Source organism: Delphinus delphis, chromosome 13, assembly GCF_949987515.2.
Source record: "Delphinus delphis chromosome 13, mDelDel1.2, whole genome shotgun sequence".
NCBI lineage: Eukaryota > Metazoa > Chordata > Mammalia > Artiodactyla > Delphinidae > Delphinus > Delphinus delphis.
In genome coordinates, this window is record NC_082695.1 from 62,675,298 (window position 1) to 62,690,634 (window position 15,337).

Sequence of the window (15,337 nt, forward strand, 5' to 3'; positions counted from 1 at the left end):
TGACAATTACCCCAGGGTGTTACTCGGTTTATTAATGGGGTCTCCTGAACCACTGGAACCCACCAGCTAACAGAGACCCCACTGCTATAGTTAACACATGGCTCTGTGCCAGTGCTGAGGGCCCCAAGATGAGCCAGATACAATGCATTCTCCTGGGGAAAGGACAGACCCTCGGCCAAGGACACACGTAGTATGCTGTGAGGACGTCCTAATAGAAGTCAGTGATGGTTGCTACAGAAGCACAGAGAGTGCCCAGCCCAGCTCCACAGAGGGGAAGAGGCGGGGACCATCACCTGACATTATCTGCAAAAGTGGTGGGGTAAAGGGGAGGAGGGAGGAGGTTGGAATGTGGAGCCATTCCAGGCATTTCCAATAGCTTGTGCAAAGGCACAGCACCTAGAGGAGTATTAGAGGGATGGTGCTGGCAGGAGGGTCTCTGGAAAGGTGAGTGAGCCAGCTTGGGATATACTCTGCACATCTGGGTAAGGAATCTGGACTATATGGTATAAGATGGCAACAGGCTCCACCAAAGATGTTTCCAGAAGTTAATTCTCTGGAAGCAGAATGGTCAGTCAAAAGGGTCTGAGTTAGGGCAGTGGCAGAAGGAATGCAGGTAGGGAATGAATTCAAGGGATATTTATGAATCAGAACTGATAAAATTTGGTGAACAAATAGACATAGAAAGTAAAGAAGGAAGAGCCAAGAGTGACCCAGGTTTGGGGCTGAAGGGCCATTGATGTGGTAGAGCCATTCAGCAGGGGAAGAAAGGAGGAAGAGGGAAACTGCTCTCTGGGTGTCTAGTTTGTGCCGGCACTGTGCTAGGCATTGTGCAACCCTATTCCACAGCTGGTGAGGCTAGTGTCCTGGCCTCAACCTCAGATGATGAGTCAGAGCCTCCAGGGGCTTTGGTTGCTCCCCCAAGGTCACTAGTAAGTAAGGGCACATGACTTTGAACCCAGATTGCCCTTTCAACTGTACCAGTTGAGGACATGTTGAGGTCTGAGATGCTGAGCAGGTACAGACATTCAGACGGCCACGGCAAGCGTGTTCCTGACGTTCCAAGGGAGAAATGGCCTCCAGGAGAGGGGTGTAAGATGCAAGGACAGGAGAGATGTGAGGCTGCGAACAGATGTGATTTCTGCAGAAATGCTCCTAGAAAGAGAAAGGAACCCTGAGGAAGCTTCACGGAAGATGAGTCCACAAAGAAGCCTGAGCAGGAGCGTTCAGAGAGGCAGGAGGAAAGTCGGGGGAAAGTGGTTCCTTATAAAAAAACAAAAAGGAAGAGAGGACTCAAAAGACCAGTGTGGTCACCCTGTCACACGTCACATGGATGTTGAGGATGAGGCCTGACGTGGATCCACTGCTTTGACAATTGCAGTCATTCTGCCGACCTTCGGAATTCAGGACTGACCCCGGCATGGCCAGGTGTTCCTCTCGTGCTAACTGTCCCTGAGCCCAGACTTGCTAGCACTCAGCTCAGCTCCGAAGTGTGCCTGGGGGACTCAGTTCAGCATCTGGACGTGCCCACCGGACCATAAGCTCCAAGAGGGCTGGGGCTACATTCTGCTCATCACTAGTTCAACGGCCCCTCGCACGATGCCTAGCACAAAATGAGCGCTCAGTAACAATGTGCCGAATGCCTGGCTGAAGCCAGCTCTGTGCTGTCCTTCAGTCGTCAGGAAGTGCTGCCACTGCTTCCCCGCTTCTCCACTTACTCAGCAGAGTCAAGGGCAATGGGCGCCCTGCTCTCTGCAGCACCAGGTGATTAGTGGGCAGAGCTGCCGCAGCAGCAGTGCTGAAACGGTCTCAGAGGCCACATCTGACCTTGCGCCACCTTCCTTTTTGCTTGGCTGAGCACCAAGTCGTTTACTTGTTTTTGCTGCCTTTCAAACCTGGAGCAGTGAGCTTAGCACAAAGGAAGACACGATGGTTGCTTTGTTTTGGGGAATTGATTTCCCTTATACAAGAGTGTCACTGGTAGTCTGCATGGTGGGATGGGGGTGGAGTTGCGAGGAAAGTGGTGGGGTGGGGCTTCCTGAGTCAACACCCAGGTCTCTTCGAGCCTTTGAAAGGGTGTATTGCCTACAAACACTGGCTGCAGGAGAAAAGTGTAGCCTGGCAGTCAGGAGGCTGAGTCCCAGTTGAGTCACTAGCCAGCCATGTGGCCTTGGGCAAGTCCCCCAACATGCTATCTTTTAATATGTACCCCTTCTGCAAAATGTGGAGACGGCCTCAACTCCCCTGCATACATTGCACTGTGGGTGCATCTGTACTGCGGCCAGGGCCAGGGCTGGGTGGGTGGGGGAGCACCTACAAGCAGCCTCCCTCCTGGACCCATAACAGCCTCCCAGAGCACTGTCCCTAGAGCGGGGCCCAGCACCACCCTACAGTGGCCTCTCAGTCAGGATCCCTCTTGTTCCAGCCCTGGTGACACTGGCTAGGAAGCAGCTAAGACAGGTTTGGAGCACAGGCTTTGGGGTTCTACAGACGCGGGTGCGGTTTCCTCCACCGGGTGCTTGGCCATCAGCCAGACACTGAATGGCTCTGAGCCTCAGTCTCCCCACCTGCCCAATGGAGTCTTCTTACCCAAGGGGGTTTTGTGATGATCACAGGAGACAGTGCAAAGAAAGTGCCCAGTGTAGGGCCTGACACAGAATAAGCGTACAGTAAATCTTAGCTATTATAATAATAAATATTATTTATGGCTTAGATCCATACATCATTAGTACTTCCAAAAACTTAAATAAAATTAAAGATTACAGAGACCCTAGGGGTATTTTTTAAGCCTTTAGTTGTAGAGATGAAGAAACGGAGACCCTAAGGGAGGGGAAGGGACTTGCCCTAAGACCCAGCGACTTAAACAGGACCGAGAGCAAGGAGTCCAGCTCCTTCACAGGATGGGTCATGAGGCTCCATCCCCAGCCCCTACAAGGGACCTGGCTGGGGCAGACACCAGCCCATGACACCCTTGGCTGTGAGAACCATGGTATTTGACTCACCAAGGCTCTTGCCCCCAAACACTGCCCCATCTGGAACATAAACAGAGGGCTTCTGGCAGAGGGTTCTGTCCTCAGCAGGCATTCAACAGAGCCCCTGGCACGACTTGACCCAGGACACCTCCCTGTTCTGGGCCTGTTTCCTTATGTGGGACAAAATGGTCTTTAAGAGCCTTCCAGTTCTGACATTCTGTAGTTTCAAGAAAGGAGCTCAATTAACCACAAACAAGTGGCTGGAAACCTCAGTTAACTGGAATCTTTCCAGCCATTCCTTCCTTGGGAGAAACAGGCAGAGCACAGGGAAGCATAACCACCCACCGTCCTTAGTAGTGTTTCCTGGTTCGCCAAGTGCTTCGGCCTAATTTACCTCATTGGCTACCTCCTTGCTCTGCAGACAAGCAGACGGGTTCAGAGCAGCCCCAGGTTTTCCCAGTGAGGACCAGAGCTCAGAAGCAAGGCCAGCATCTAGAGCAGTGTCGTGCATGGAGTACTTGCTCTATATTGGCCCACCAACATGAAATCCAGGCAAGAGGAAGGGGTTCTGCCCTGGATGGGGAGCCTGGGGGCCTGGGACAAGGCCTGTGCCCACCTGTCTCTCACCAGCTGGGCCTATTGCTCTGCCTGTAAAATGAGGTGATCAGATGAAAGGTCCCGTTCCCTGCTGTGCTCTCACAGTCCCTCCCCCTCTGAACACCCAGTGGGCGGGGCCAGAATTTGCCTATGTTCTGCCCTCCACTCCTAGAAGACAGAGATACTGCCTTTATGTGTCACCTTGTCTTCCCAAGCCCAGCCCCAAACCAAAGCAGAATAGGCTTCTGGAAATATTTATGGGAAGGAGGGGAGAAAGGAGGAAGGGAAGAAGGGTGAGAGCAAAGAAGGGACGGGGGAGGGAAGGAGGGAGGAGGGAGGGAGCTGAAGGTCTTTCAGGACTAATACTCTACGATTCCACAAAGCTAAATTCTAAGGTAATTCATACCACACAAAATTCTAAGGCAAAACACCACGGGGGAAGCAAAGGGATGTGAAATGACATGTGAACCCCTTTTAGGCTAGGTCCAGCTGATTTTCCAAAGCAGAGGCCCTGTGGGTCCGTGTGTGTGAAGGCCACCAGGCTGAGTGCTGTGGGAAGTCCCGCCTTTACAGTAGAACCTCAGTGATGCTGGTGTCAGAGACCATGGCTCACTTCCATCGCTAAGCTCACCAGTCACATGTCAGCGTTTTCCAGTCTGGAGCCTTACGGTTCCAATTCAGGAACATTATACAGCACGATTGGGCAGTATTCAGGAACACACAGAGGGATGGATCTTATAAATAACTCCTGGTTAAAACAGAGCTGAAGATAGGGAGACAGAAGAGGAAGCAAGTCGCTAAGCACTTATTGAGTCGATAACATTGGCTTGGAAACCTTAGTGCAAATGGCTGGTCTGGTTTATTTCCTTCTCATCAACAGATCAAACGCAGGATTGAACTTGGAGGCGCCAAGACTTATGTGTGTGCCTGCGGATGCGTTTGAAGGGTGTGGCTCTCCTTGGCTGACGGTGTCTCGGCGAAGATCGGAACACACAGGGCTTGCATCAGATCTCACAGTGCCGCTTAATGGACTCGGTTGGTGAACCTTGGTTGGTAATCCCTGGACCTCTCTGAGCCATTGTCCCCACAGGAAGGTCTGGCCGCTGGGTTGGCCTCTAAGCTCTGAGGTTCTCTACAACAATTCAGGGCTGAGGCCTGGGTATAAGGCTCAGGAACCCAAAATCCTGAGTTAAATCTTAACCACGCTCATATGTCCTGTCTCCCTCTTTTCCGTTCCCGCCGGGGCCTTCCTTTAGCTGCAAAGAGGCCATACAGTTTGTGCTCTCTTGGTTGCTAAAACTGAGTGGAAATGTGCTTGATTCACTTGCAATCCCCAGGGCCGCGACCTTGAGCTGTGGCCCAGCAGTGCGCTACCCATGCGCAGGTGGGGGGCGCTCGGCATGGAGCTGACTCCGCCTGGCCCCCAGCCCAGCCTCCCAGCCCACGGGACCCAAGCCCGAAGCCGAGCGTCCGAGGGCGTGCCAGCCTCAGCGCCAGGCCTTCGCCCTGCCCTGCGGGTGGGCGGGCGAGGAGGAGCGAGGTTCCGTGTGCCGGGCTGGCGGGCAGCCTGCGCCGCCCTCAGCAGCAGTTGCAGGTGCCCGTGTGCACGCGCAGGATGCCGCGGCTGTGCAGGTGCAGGAAGTTGAAGATCTCGGAGGGCATGGCGTGGAAGCCCGGGCGGGGCTTGACGTTGTCATAGTAGTGGTGGGTGATGTAGAGGCCCGAGGGGTTCATGGGGAAGGCCCAGAAGCCGAACAGGTGCACCTCCTCGCACAGTTCCAGCGCCGCCGTGACCAGGATGAGGCCGGTGCTGATGCGCTTGGCGCGCACCCCGAGGCTAAGCCAGTAGCGCGACACGTTGACCAGGTACTGCGGGTGGAAGTAGTACACGGCCTGCGGCGACTCGAAGTCGTCCAGCACGTACTTGACGCGGATGGACACGTCGGTGTTGCGCGTGTTGTAGAATGCAGGCAGCAGCACGGACGCGTTCTCGTACACCTGCAGCACCCGGTAGAAGGGCCGCCGCCACTTCTCCAGCTTGTGGAACCTGGCGGGGGCGCAGGGTGAGACGGGGCCCCGGGAACCCTCCGTTTGCCCCACCCTTGCACCCTGGGGTCTTTTCAAAGGACGTAGGAGCCCCTCAAGGCCACCCCCCTCCTCTTTCGTCTCAGTCACTTAGCAGATGAATGTCCACCTTCCTCCGGGACGGTTATATTTTTGTAAGTGAGTGCCGGAGAGGGCAATCTGGACCCAAAGGGACAAATATCTAGTGTGTGGTTGCAGGGGAAGGGTAATACTTAACCCATACGGCTGAGGGTGCCGGGGGCGGGCTCAGAGGGGAAGGGGCGAGGGAGTGGAGGCTTTCCCTAGAGCCCTCAGGACTCACCTGTCCTGCCTTCCCCAAGGACTCACCTGTCACTGCCTTCCCCCAGTGAAGAACACCAAACCAGCTGCCTGTCCTCTGAGCCCTTCCTCCCCTCGCTCGCCTTTCTCTTTACACTGAACAGCCCTCCCAGCTGGCTCACTGCGCACCTCGCTGAATGCTCCCTCACTCAGCTGACTCCTTGTAAATGTGCCCGGGCATCTGACCGGATTTAACAACTCCCCCTCCTCTTACCCTTCATCTGACCTGGAGGTGTGACTATGCCCCAGTTGGAGTTTTAACCCCATCAGCCCCTCCCCCAGGCCTCCCAGACAGACCCCAGGAGGGGAGTCAGGAGCGGGGGTTGAGGTCTTTGCATGAGGCTTCTCCCCACTGCCGGGAGGACACACTGTGTAGGGAGCTGCCTGCCCCCGTCACACACTGGAAAGCTCTCTGGCCCATCTCTAGGGAAAGAGAGTCTAGACCAGTGCTGTCCAAAAGAAATATAATGCAGGCCACAAATGTAATTTTAAATGTTCTAGGAAGCACATTTAGAGAAGTAGAAAGAAGTAGGTGAAATTAATTTTTACAGTAGATTTTATTTAACCTGATATACCCCGAATACTATCATTTTAATATGTAATCAATATAAAAATGTAATAAGGCACGGCCCATCCTCTTTCTCATATTAAGCTTTTAAATCAAGTGTGTGTGTTGCACTTACAGACGGCACATCTCAACTGGATCGTGCCCCGTGGCCACACATGATGAATGGCTATCATATTGGACAGCACAAGTTTAGAAAGAGGGCCACTCACCTCTCTGTGATGATGCTGGGGTTCACCGTGACCACATCTGTCTTCACCCCTACATCCATGGTGTACTTCTCCGAGATGGGGGGTAGGTTGCACCTGCAGAAGAGATGAGGCAGCCCGACTGCATGTGGTATGTCATTCTAGATAGAGCTGGGGAGCTGGGGTGTGGCGAAGAAAGGGCTGGTGATCGTGTGGGCAGAGGGACACAGAGGAAACCAGCTGGGTGGAATCTTCGTGCCTGGGCATGGAAGGGCAAGTTCAACCCCTTCCCTCACCAACCCTGGGTGACCCAATGGTTGTAGATACACGACCCACGAGATCCCACTGCAGCCTCAACCCAAGTCTCTTTGCTTTAAACTCTCATTTTCAACCTATCTTCTTCACCCAGGCTAAAGAGGGTCCCCAAAGAGATAAGAAGGGCTTCTACATAAGGAAGAAGAAATACAAGGACAAGTGTCTAGCTTAGGTAAGGCCAGGGTGAAGCTCACATTGGTGTCAGCCACAAGACTACCCTGGTTCCAAGCGGTGCTTCCAGAAGAGTGGAACCCAGCCAGAGAGGGTTCCAGGCCTTGAGGTCGCTGCCCAGGTGACCTCACCAACAGATCCGCATGACCCCTGGGAGTCCTCAGTGTCTTCACATCTATTATGCCATTTGCTCCCATTCTGCAGATGTGGAGACTGAGGACCTGAGAGATTCAACCCTTGCAAGGGACAGAGCTAAAGGGGGAAGGGACAACCCAGAGCATGAGGTCTGCAGGGGTGGGGAGTGGGGAGTAATCACGTAAATGGCAGCACTAGCAGGCTGGGGAACCAGAAAGGGGGCAGGCACGGAGGGGGAGGGCCATGGGGGTAGAAGTGGCAGGTGCAGACCCGGGGCAATTCTTACCGGAAGACAAAGTCGGCGCTGTTGATCTCCCTCCCGCAGCGGCTGTTCTTTAGGATGCCCCCATTGCCCACCACGGCACATTTCTTAAATTGGGACCGGTAGTAGGGCATGTCCTGGGGAGACAGGGGCACAGCTGTCAGAGGCGATGCCCCCCCTGCCTTCATCTGGTGCTCTCACCTCTGAGCCCACGTCCACCTCCACTCCTCGTAGCCTCACAAGACAGCCTTGTAGTAAATGTGGGAAAAAAGTGGTTATTCCACTTTGCAGATGAAAAGAGAGGTCAAAAGCTTCGTTCTCAGTTCCACGGGCAATTAGGAATGAGACAGAACTGGAAGCCAGATCTCCACAGCCTTTTTCAATAAGCCCTGGGATGCCTCCGGTTTCCAGAAAGACAAGAGTACGAGTTATGGCTAACCCTGCTTGCCTTTGGTTTTCCCAGTGGAAGCTCAGCTTCTTTTACTTCTAATCCACATATTTTAATGGTTAATGCAGACCTTCTGGGAGATGACAGCAGCAGAGATGTGGCAGAGCCACCAGGGACCAGGGCCCTAAACCTAGCCCTCACCCCTTTCAGCTCAGGGTAAGGTACAGACCCTCCCTCTGCTCCATGGGGAGGGCACAGGCCTGGGATAGAAAGGTCATATAGACTGGGACAGATGCCAGGACTTGGTAGCAGCAGAGACAACTGACGAGGGGTGGGCAAGCAAGGCCACACCAGGGGAGCAGTGAGAGGCAGGGACACTGGGATCTCTGTCAAGAAAAAGCGTTGAGCACAGAGAGCCCAGGACTCACTCTAGTAATGATGACAGCCACGGGGGCACTGGGAGGGAGCATCCCCCAGCGCTCCAACCTGGTCATACCTCGGCTGGTGGTGTTACCTTGGTCTGGGCGCTGGCTGCCCACAGACTCCCTGGGCATGCTTTCCAGGGGACCACAGGCAAGTAGGCAGGAAAAAGCAAATACTGGCCTGATTAGGAGACCTGGTTCTAGGCCACGTCCCCATTCTAGGCCTCGTGGGCATCCTGAGGCAGGTGGGACCAGGCAGGCTCAGGGCACGAGTGTAGACCTGGAGTGCAGGGTAGGGTGACCAACCATCCCAGTTGGCCCAGGACTAGGGCACTTTGCTTGGGATGCAGGACTTATATTTAGTCAAACCAGGATTGGGCACCCTAGTCAATGGACCCAGTTCAATCCTGGTTTTGCCCCACAATGAGGTGAGGAAACCACGGACAAGTGTTTTGAGCCCTCGGTGACTTGGTTTTGTAAATTTTGTAAAGCTTATTACAAATTAAACTTTGTGATTTGTAAAATAAGAATAGTAACATGTATTTCCTGTGACTCTGCATTTGAGATGATGTAAAGCAGAGCTTCTCAACTTGGCACTACTGATACTTTGGAGCAGCTCATTCCTCGTGGCGGGGCTGGCTGTGCAGTGTAGAACGTGTAGCGGCATCTCTGGCCTCTTCCCACTAGATGCCAGGAGCACCCCACCCCCGCCTGTCATGACAAGCAAGAGCATCTCCAGACGTTGCCAAATGTCTCCACCTCCCTGCCCCCCACGTCAAGAACCACTGGAGTAGATGAAAAGCTTACCCACTGCAGTGCTTGGCGCAGAGGTGTCTCTGCAAGGGGACCAGGTGGTTATTACGGGATGGCCCTGAAGTTACCCGCCATCTCTGTCACCCAGAGGCTGCCGGGCAGCTTTCCTCCTATCTCACACCAGCTGGCCAGCCCTGCGTGACAGTGGCCCTGGTCAGCACCTGGGGCTTACGTTGGAACCAAGTGCCAGACAAGTGTCATGGAAAATCCCAGTACAATGGGATCATCAGCAATTAGGCTAAATCCAAAGGAGATGCTGCACCTGTCTGTGGGAGACTGTCCTTCCTCATGGCACATTTTCCCTGGAGGGCCAGGCTCCGGGAACCGGGACGGGGAAAACAAGGGCGTCTCATGGCCAGTGGGGGGAACTGCACTGTTTGACTTTGACCAGAGAAAGAATAAAAACAAAGTCCTTTTTGGAGAGATCATCAAGGGCTTTTTATGTTCTATGTCAGTGTTTCTCACACTTCTGTAAATCAAAAACTACCTGGGTACTTTCTGAAAATACACATTCTTAGCTCCATCCCAGAACCACAGAATCAGAATCTTCAGGGTCAGGGTAGGAGCCCAAGAAGCTGCATATTTTTCAACGCCCCCCCAAAAAACTCACCTTAGGGAAGTTTGGGAAATACTTCTACATCACATGCTCTAATTCGGGGGTGGTAAATTACGGCCTGTGGGCCACATCTGACCCTCCGCCTATTTCTGTACAGCCAGCAAGCTAAGAATAGATTTTATATTTTTTCAAGGGTGGGAAAAAAGAATACTTTGTGATGTGTAAAACATATAAAATTCAAATTTCAATGTCTAATGGGAACTAAAGCGTTATTGGGATCCAGCCACACTCTGTTGCTTACTCGTGTCTGTGGCTGCTTCATGCTAGAACGATAAAGGTGAGTAGCTGTGACAGAGACCATATGGCCTGCGCGTTTGGCAACCCCTGTTCCACTTCCCTGGGCCTCAGTGGCCCATCCCCACGGCCCTCCTTGCATCCATATGTTATACTCGAGCTGTGTGTCACCCACTGGCATTACCTGCAAGTTCACCTGCTGTCACCAGTCTCACGTTCCAGGCCTTGAAAGACCCACCTCGTAAAGACGACTCACACCCCGTCGTCCTCCAGCGCTGCTGTGGGAGGGTATGTTTGACACCCGTCCACCTCCAGCTCCTCCCCATTGCTCCCCTCCCCCCCAGGCCCAGTCATACCAGTGCACTCTGGTGCTCGGAGCAAGAAGTAATTATACTCCAATAAAGATATTTAAATAAATAAAAAAGAATGCAGGGAACCCCTGGGCTTTGCTTCATTCGCACTCCCCGGAGCAGGGCAGCCCAGCCCCGCACATTTCATCCAGCAAGAACTGAACCCGCCCCACCCCCTAGTTTGCTAGAACGCCAGCAGTTCTACAAACTGGACCCACTAAACCCTGCCCTGGGCTGGCACTCTCCAGGGGGTGCCTATAAACACCTTGCATGGAACCCTCCTCTTCAGGTGGTAACCATCCTCATCGGCTGAACATACAGGCTCCAGGGTCCCTTCTCCAAGGGTCTGGTGCAACGACTAGGCCAGAAGTGCCTGCCTGCGCCTGGGTTCTGTGATCTGAGCACTTTGCTCACGTGGGCCACTCATTCTGTGGTCCCCCTGGCCAAGGAGCCTCGTGCTGGCCCTGAATGAACAGCCTCCCTCCAGGCTTCTCATAGGTGAAGGAAAAAATAATAATAAACGTCTCTCTTGTTTAAGTCTCTGATATTTTGGATTTTCTGTTCTAAGCAGCCAAACCTATTCCTAGTCCAAACCCCAGTGTTACAGACAGTGAGAGTGGAGGCTTGAAAGACAAAAAGGACTGCCCAAGGCCAGCCAATACGAGATCAACCTTTCAGCGCTTTACTTTGTATGGTTTGCGCTTTCTTGTGCATACAACCTTTGCATATACATGTTTTTTAAATTATTAATTAATTTATTATTTATTTTTGGCTGTGTTGGGTCTTTGTTGCTGTGCGCGGGCTTTCTTTAGTTGTGGTGAGCAGGGGCTACTCTTCGTTGTGGTGCACGGGCTTCTCATTGCAGTGGCTTCTCTTGTTGTGGAGCACGGGCTCTAGGCGAGCGGGCTCAGTAGTTGTGGCTCCAGGGCTCTAGAGCACAGGCTCAGTAGCTGTGGCGCACGGGCTTAGTTTCTCCACGGCATGTGGGATCTTCCCGGACCAGGGCTCAAACCCGTGTCCCCTGCATTGGCAGGTGGATTCTTAAGCTCTGTGCCACCAGGGAAGTCCCTGCATGTACATTTTTGCTCTTGTGCCTCCCTCGGGTTGGGGACAAATGCTTAATCCTGCTCCCAGATAGCTTCGGGATGTTCTCTGCAAGCAAGGCAATAACCAAAACTTCACAACCACTTTCTTGCCAACAGTCATTCAAATAACAGCCAGTTGGCATTCTTTGTGCTCCGACAGAACGCCCAGGAACCCCGGAGGACGGTCTACTGAGCCTACGAGAATGGCAAGCCAGGACCAGGACAGCTGGGTGCAGGGCACAGCTGAGTGATGCCACGCCACATGGGCATGGCCACAGAGGGCCCTACTGGGTCAGCTCCATTGTCCCACCCGGACCGCCCTGCCCAAAGCAGCACCTTGGGAAACATGTGGAAGATCTCCCGGTTGATGTGGTAGATGCCGCTGGTGTCCACCTCATACTTGAGTTTCGTCCCCAGGGGTGTGTTCTTCTGGGTGGTGAAGAGGAAGGAGGGGGCATTGCAGCACCTGGACAGAGTGGACCTGCCGGGCAGGAGATAGACAGAGAGAGACCAGTGACACAGGGCAGAGCAGAGCCTCTCAGAGAACAGAGGGGTCATGGAACTGAGGTCCCTTGGGGAGGCCAGGGAGCGCCATACTTTCCCACCCACCCCTGCCCCTGCCCCCGCACCTCTGCTTCAATACTCCTCCCAGTGCCCAAGCCTTTCAGGGTCCAGCCTGGTCTCCCTCTGTGAGCTCCCAGCTGCCCTGTCCCCACTGGCCGCACTGGCCTCCAAAGGCCCAGAGCACAGACTGGGCATCCCTCGCTTCATCATCTGTCAACTCCCTCTCCGCTTGAACGAAAGCCCCTGCGTGGCAGGGACCCTGCCTCTCTGGATCCTGCACAATGTCAGACACGTGGGGGTCAACTACCAAAGTCCTGCCAACTGCGGGCTGAAGCATTCCCCACATGAGATTTCACAAGAGCCGCTAAGCCTTCTACTACTTCTCAGAAATGCTTCTTCATCCAGCTCTAAAGGAAAACACAGGCATAAGAGCTCTTCCTTGGTTTTTGGCCCCCATATCTGACTCTAGACAAGGCTAACCCTGTCTGATGGGGTCAAAAAGCAAGACATACACAGTCAACAGAAATGTGCCATTTCAGTGATTTACAAACTGTCTTAGGAACAGGGGAGGGTCAGAAATTGGGATGGTGGGTTGATACTGGATGACTGCCTGCAGAAAGTGGATCCTGGCTTCCAGAAGTTTTAAGGAGTTCATTATTTAAAAAAAAAATCGCTGTGGTTTTCACTGACAAAAACACTCGAACATGAGCTACAGAAAGGTTAGAGCTCAGACGATGCAAGCAGGCTTAAAAAGACAGCCTTCAAGGGAGAGTGGGGCTGTGAGGCAGGCTTGGGAGCTAGCCAGGCCAGAGAATCCCGATTTCCTCTTCTCTGCAGCTGGTGTTCCGCCCGGCAATGTATTCTCCCAGGGTGCCTGCAAGGCTTGGTGATGGGGTCAGACCCTAGGCACACGCTGCTCCCCTATCCTGGGGACCCAAAGCCCCACCCTGGCTGCAGAGGGGCTGGATTTGACAAAGGATGCAAAATGCCACCCTCTCACAGGGGGCTGTGAGCCCACGAGGACCCACTTTCTCCACAAACAGCAGCAGGGGGCCAGTACACACTGGCCTTCGGCCCCCAACACTGGCTCTGGGAACAGTTACATCCAGCCTCTGGGCAGCCCTGGGAGGAACGGAACGCCATCCCCATGGAGTCTGGATGACGACCACTAACTAAAGTTGAGGACGAGCTTTCTGGAAAACCCACACCGAAGGTGTGGCATGGAAACTTGAGCCGCCAACCTGGTGTCAGGAGGCCGGGCTTCTAGTTTCTGCTCTGCCCCCACCAGCTGTGGGGCTTCGGGAAGGTCTCTTCCCCTCTCTGAGCCTCCGTTTTCGCAACTGTAGAATGCAGGGCTGGCTCTTCTGACCCTCTGTAATCCTGTGACTCCAGATTGCCAAAGCCAGGAAGGCTGCACCCATTGTTTTTTGTGACTTTATCTCTTGCAGGGACTTCACTGGGGAGCTCAGTTGGCTGCTGGCCATAGAGAGCGGTCTCTGCTGGGGAGGGTTGGGTTTTAAAATGTGACTGAGGCTTCCCAGGGGCAAGGCCAGAGGCCTGGCCAGGCAGGAACCATAGGTGAGCATTACAAACCAGCATCTGGCTGGTCCAGAAAGGCCATTTTGTCAGCCCACTGGCGAGTACCCAAGGGAGGGAGACTGACAAACTAACCAAGCTCACGAGCGACTGATACATAAACCAGAATGCCAGAGTGTCCATTTGTAAGCAGCAGGCGGGGGAGGGCCTCTGTTACAGTATTCCTTTCCTGTCACTGGAATGCTCATGCCTGTGTTCTAGCACGCTCCCGCATCCCACCCCACTTCACTGCACCATGTTCTTGCACCTAAATTAAGAGTCTCATCATCATTCAATGAGCTTGTAATGAGAGCAAAGGGGGACGACCAACTGGCCTTGAAACTTTTCCCATTCAGAGCATAGCAAGACTGGATGTCGCTTCTCTTTCCCCCACCGCCAGAAAGGTCTCAGCTCCCCCAGAGCCTCTCCCCGGATCGTGCTGGCTGATCCCTGCCAAAGGCTCCCCCGCGGATCCTGGTTTTTCTCTTGCCACATCATTTTCCCGTTGCTACATTATTTCCTTAGGTATGTGAATCCCACTGGCGAGCCTTCTGTCCAGCTCTCAGCCTGGACAACATCCTCTGGCATCTCACTGACCTTGTCCACGCTGAGTTCGATTTCAGCGTGCCCTCAGTGTGCTTGGGTCTCCCCGTCATGCACCACCCTCAGTATCGCTTCGCTCTAAGGGCGGAATTGGGGCTGCTTTTACAGCACAGACCCGTTGCCCACATTCCAGTCTATAGTACGTGGGTCTCTGCAAACTACTGCCGGGCCTTAGCTGCGTTTCTGCAGTCTCCTAGAGGCATCTGGTTGGGGGCTGCTGGCACCTGCAGCACGTTCCTAAAACGTGCCACTTAAAACTGCCTCTCAACTTGGCCCAGAATTGCAACAAACTGGAACAAATGACTTATACAGAAAATACAAAATACTTAGTGTTATTTGCTTTTCACAGCTTCCCGTGTAGGATTCCTTCATGCAGATGGCTCTTCAGCACATTCAAACTACAGCCTGAGTTGCTAAAATCCAATTTATACACACATTCCCAGGATTCTGTCAATTCCATTCAATAAGGTCTACCCTGCACTAAAAACATACCATTAACTCCTAGAATTTTAGAGTGGAGAGGCCCCTATAGCTCACCACTAATCACAGAGACTGTCTGGACATCTGCTAGGCTCTCAAAGACAGGAGAACATTAAGATACAGCTCTTGCCTCCTGGGGGCTTATAACCTGTCAGTTTCGGTTAGAGAGCAGTTAGGGAATAAGCTACAGCAGGGCTCAAGTGGCTGGTCTAGGCTGTAGAACCCCAAGCGCTCTGAGAAGGAGAGGACTGCTAAGTTAGAGCAGCTGCCCGAGGAGCAGGGTGGGGCACGGGGTGAGGCCATGGAAGATGCTTAATGTACCTGAATGCACGGGCCTCCTGGAGACCTCAAGCACCTCACCTCACAGTCAGGGGCTGTACTGGAGACAATAGCACTGACCACACAGGGCTGCTGCTAGGACTAAGGGCAGGGACATGCGGACAACACTCAGCAAGATGCCAGCCTCAGCCTGTGTGCTGAGTCAGAACATCCCCGCTCCCAGATTCCAAAGCCCAATCAGAGCCAGCTCTGGGGAAGATGTCCCTGGGGGCTGGCCTTGCAGGATGAGGGAGCTCTGAAGAGGTGCCTGGGAGGATCATATG

At 53.5% G+C, this 15,337-nt stretch overlaps 1 protein-coding gene across 1 annotated transcript in view; it reads right to left on the reverse strand.

Annotated features, from left to right (window-relative positions):
* Nucleotides 1–2,318: 2,318 nt before the first annotated feature.
* ST8SIA5 (ST8 alpha-N-acetyl-neuraminide alpha-2,8-sialyltransferase 5) overlaps nucleotides 2,319–15,337 on the reverse strand; it is a 36,685-nt gene continuing 23,666 nt past the window's right edge. Inside the window, exons 4-7 of the mRNA XM_060029543.1 lie at nucleotides 11,850–11,994; nucleotides 7,630–7,742; nucleotides 6,747–6,839; nucleotides 2,319–5,613 (exon numbers count right to left, since the gene is read on the reverse strand). Coding sequence (XP_059885526.1) covers nucleotides 5,145–5,613; nucleotides 6,747–6,839; nucleotides 7,630–7,742; nucleotides 11,850–11,994 — 820 coding nt within the window. The 3' untranslated portion in view covers nucleotides 2,319–5,144. The remainder of the gene's footprint in view (nucleotides 5,614–6,746; nucleotides 6,840–7,629; nucleotides 7,743–11,849; nucleotides 11,995–15,337) is intronic.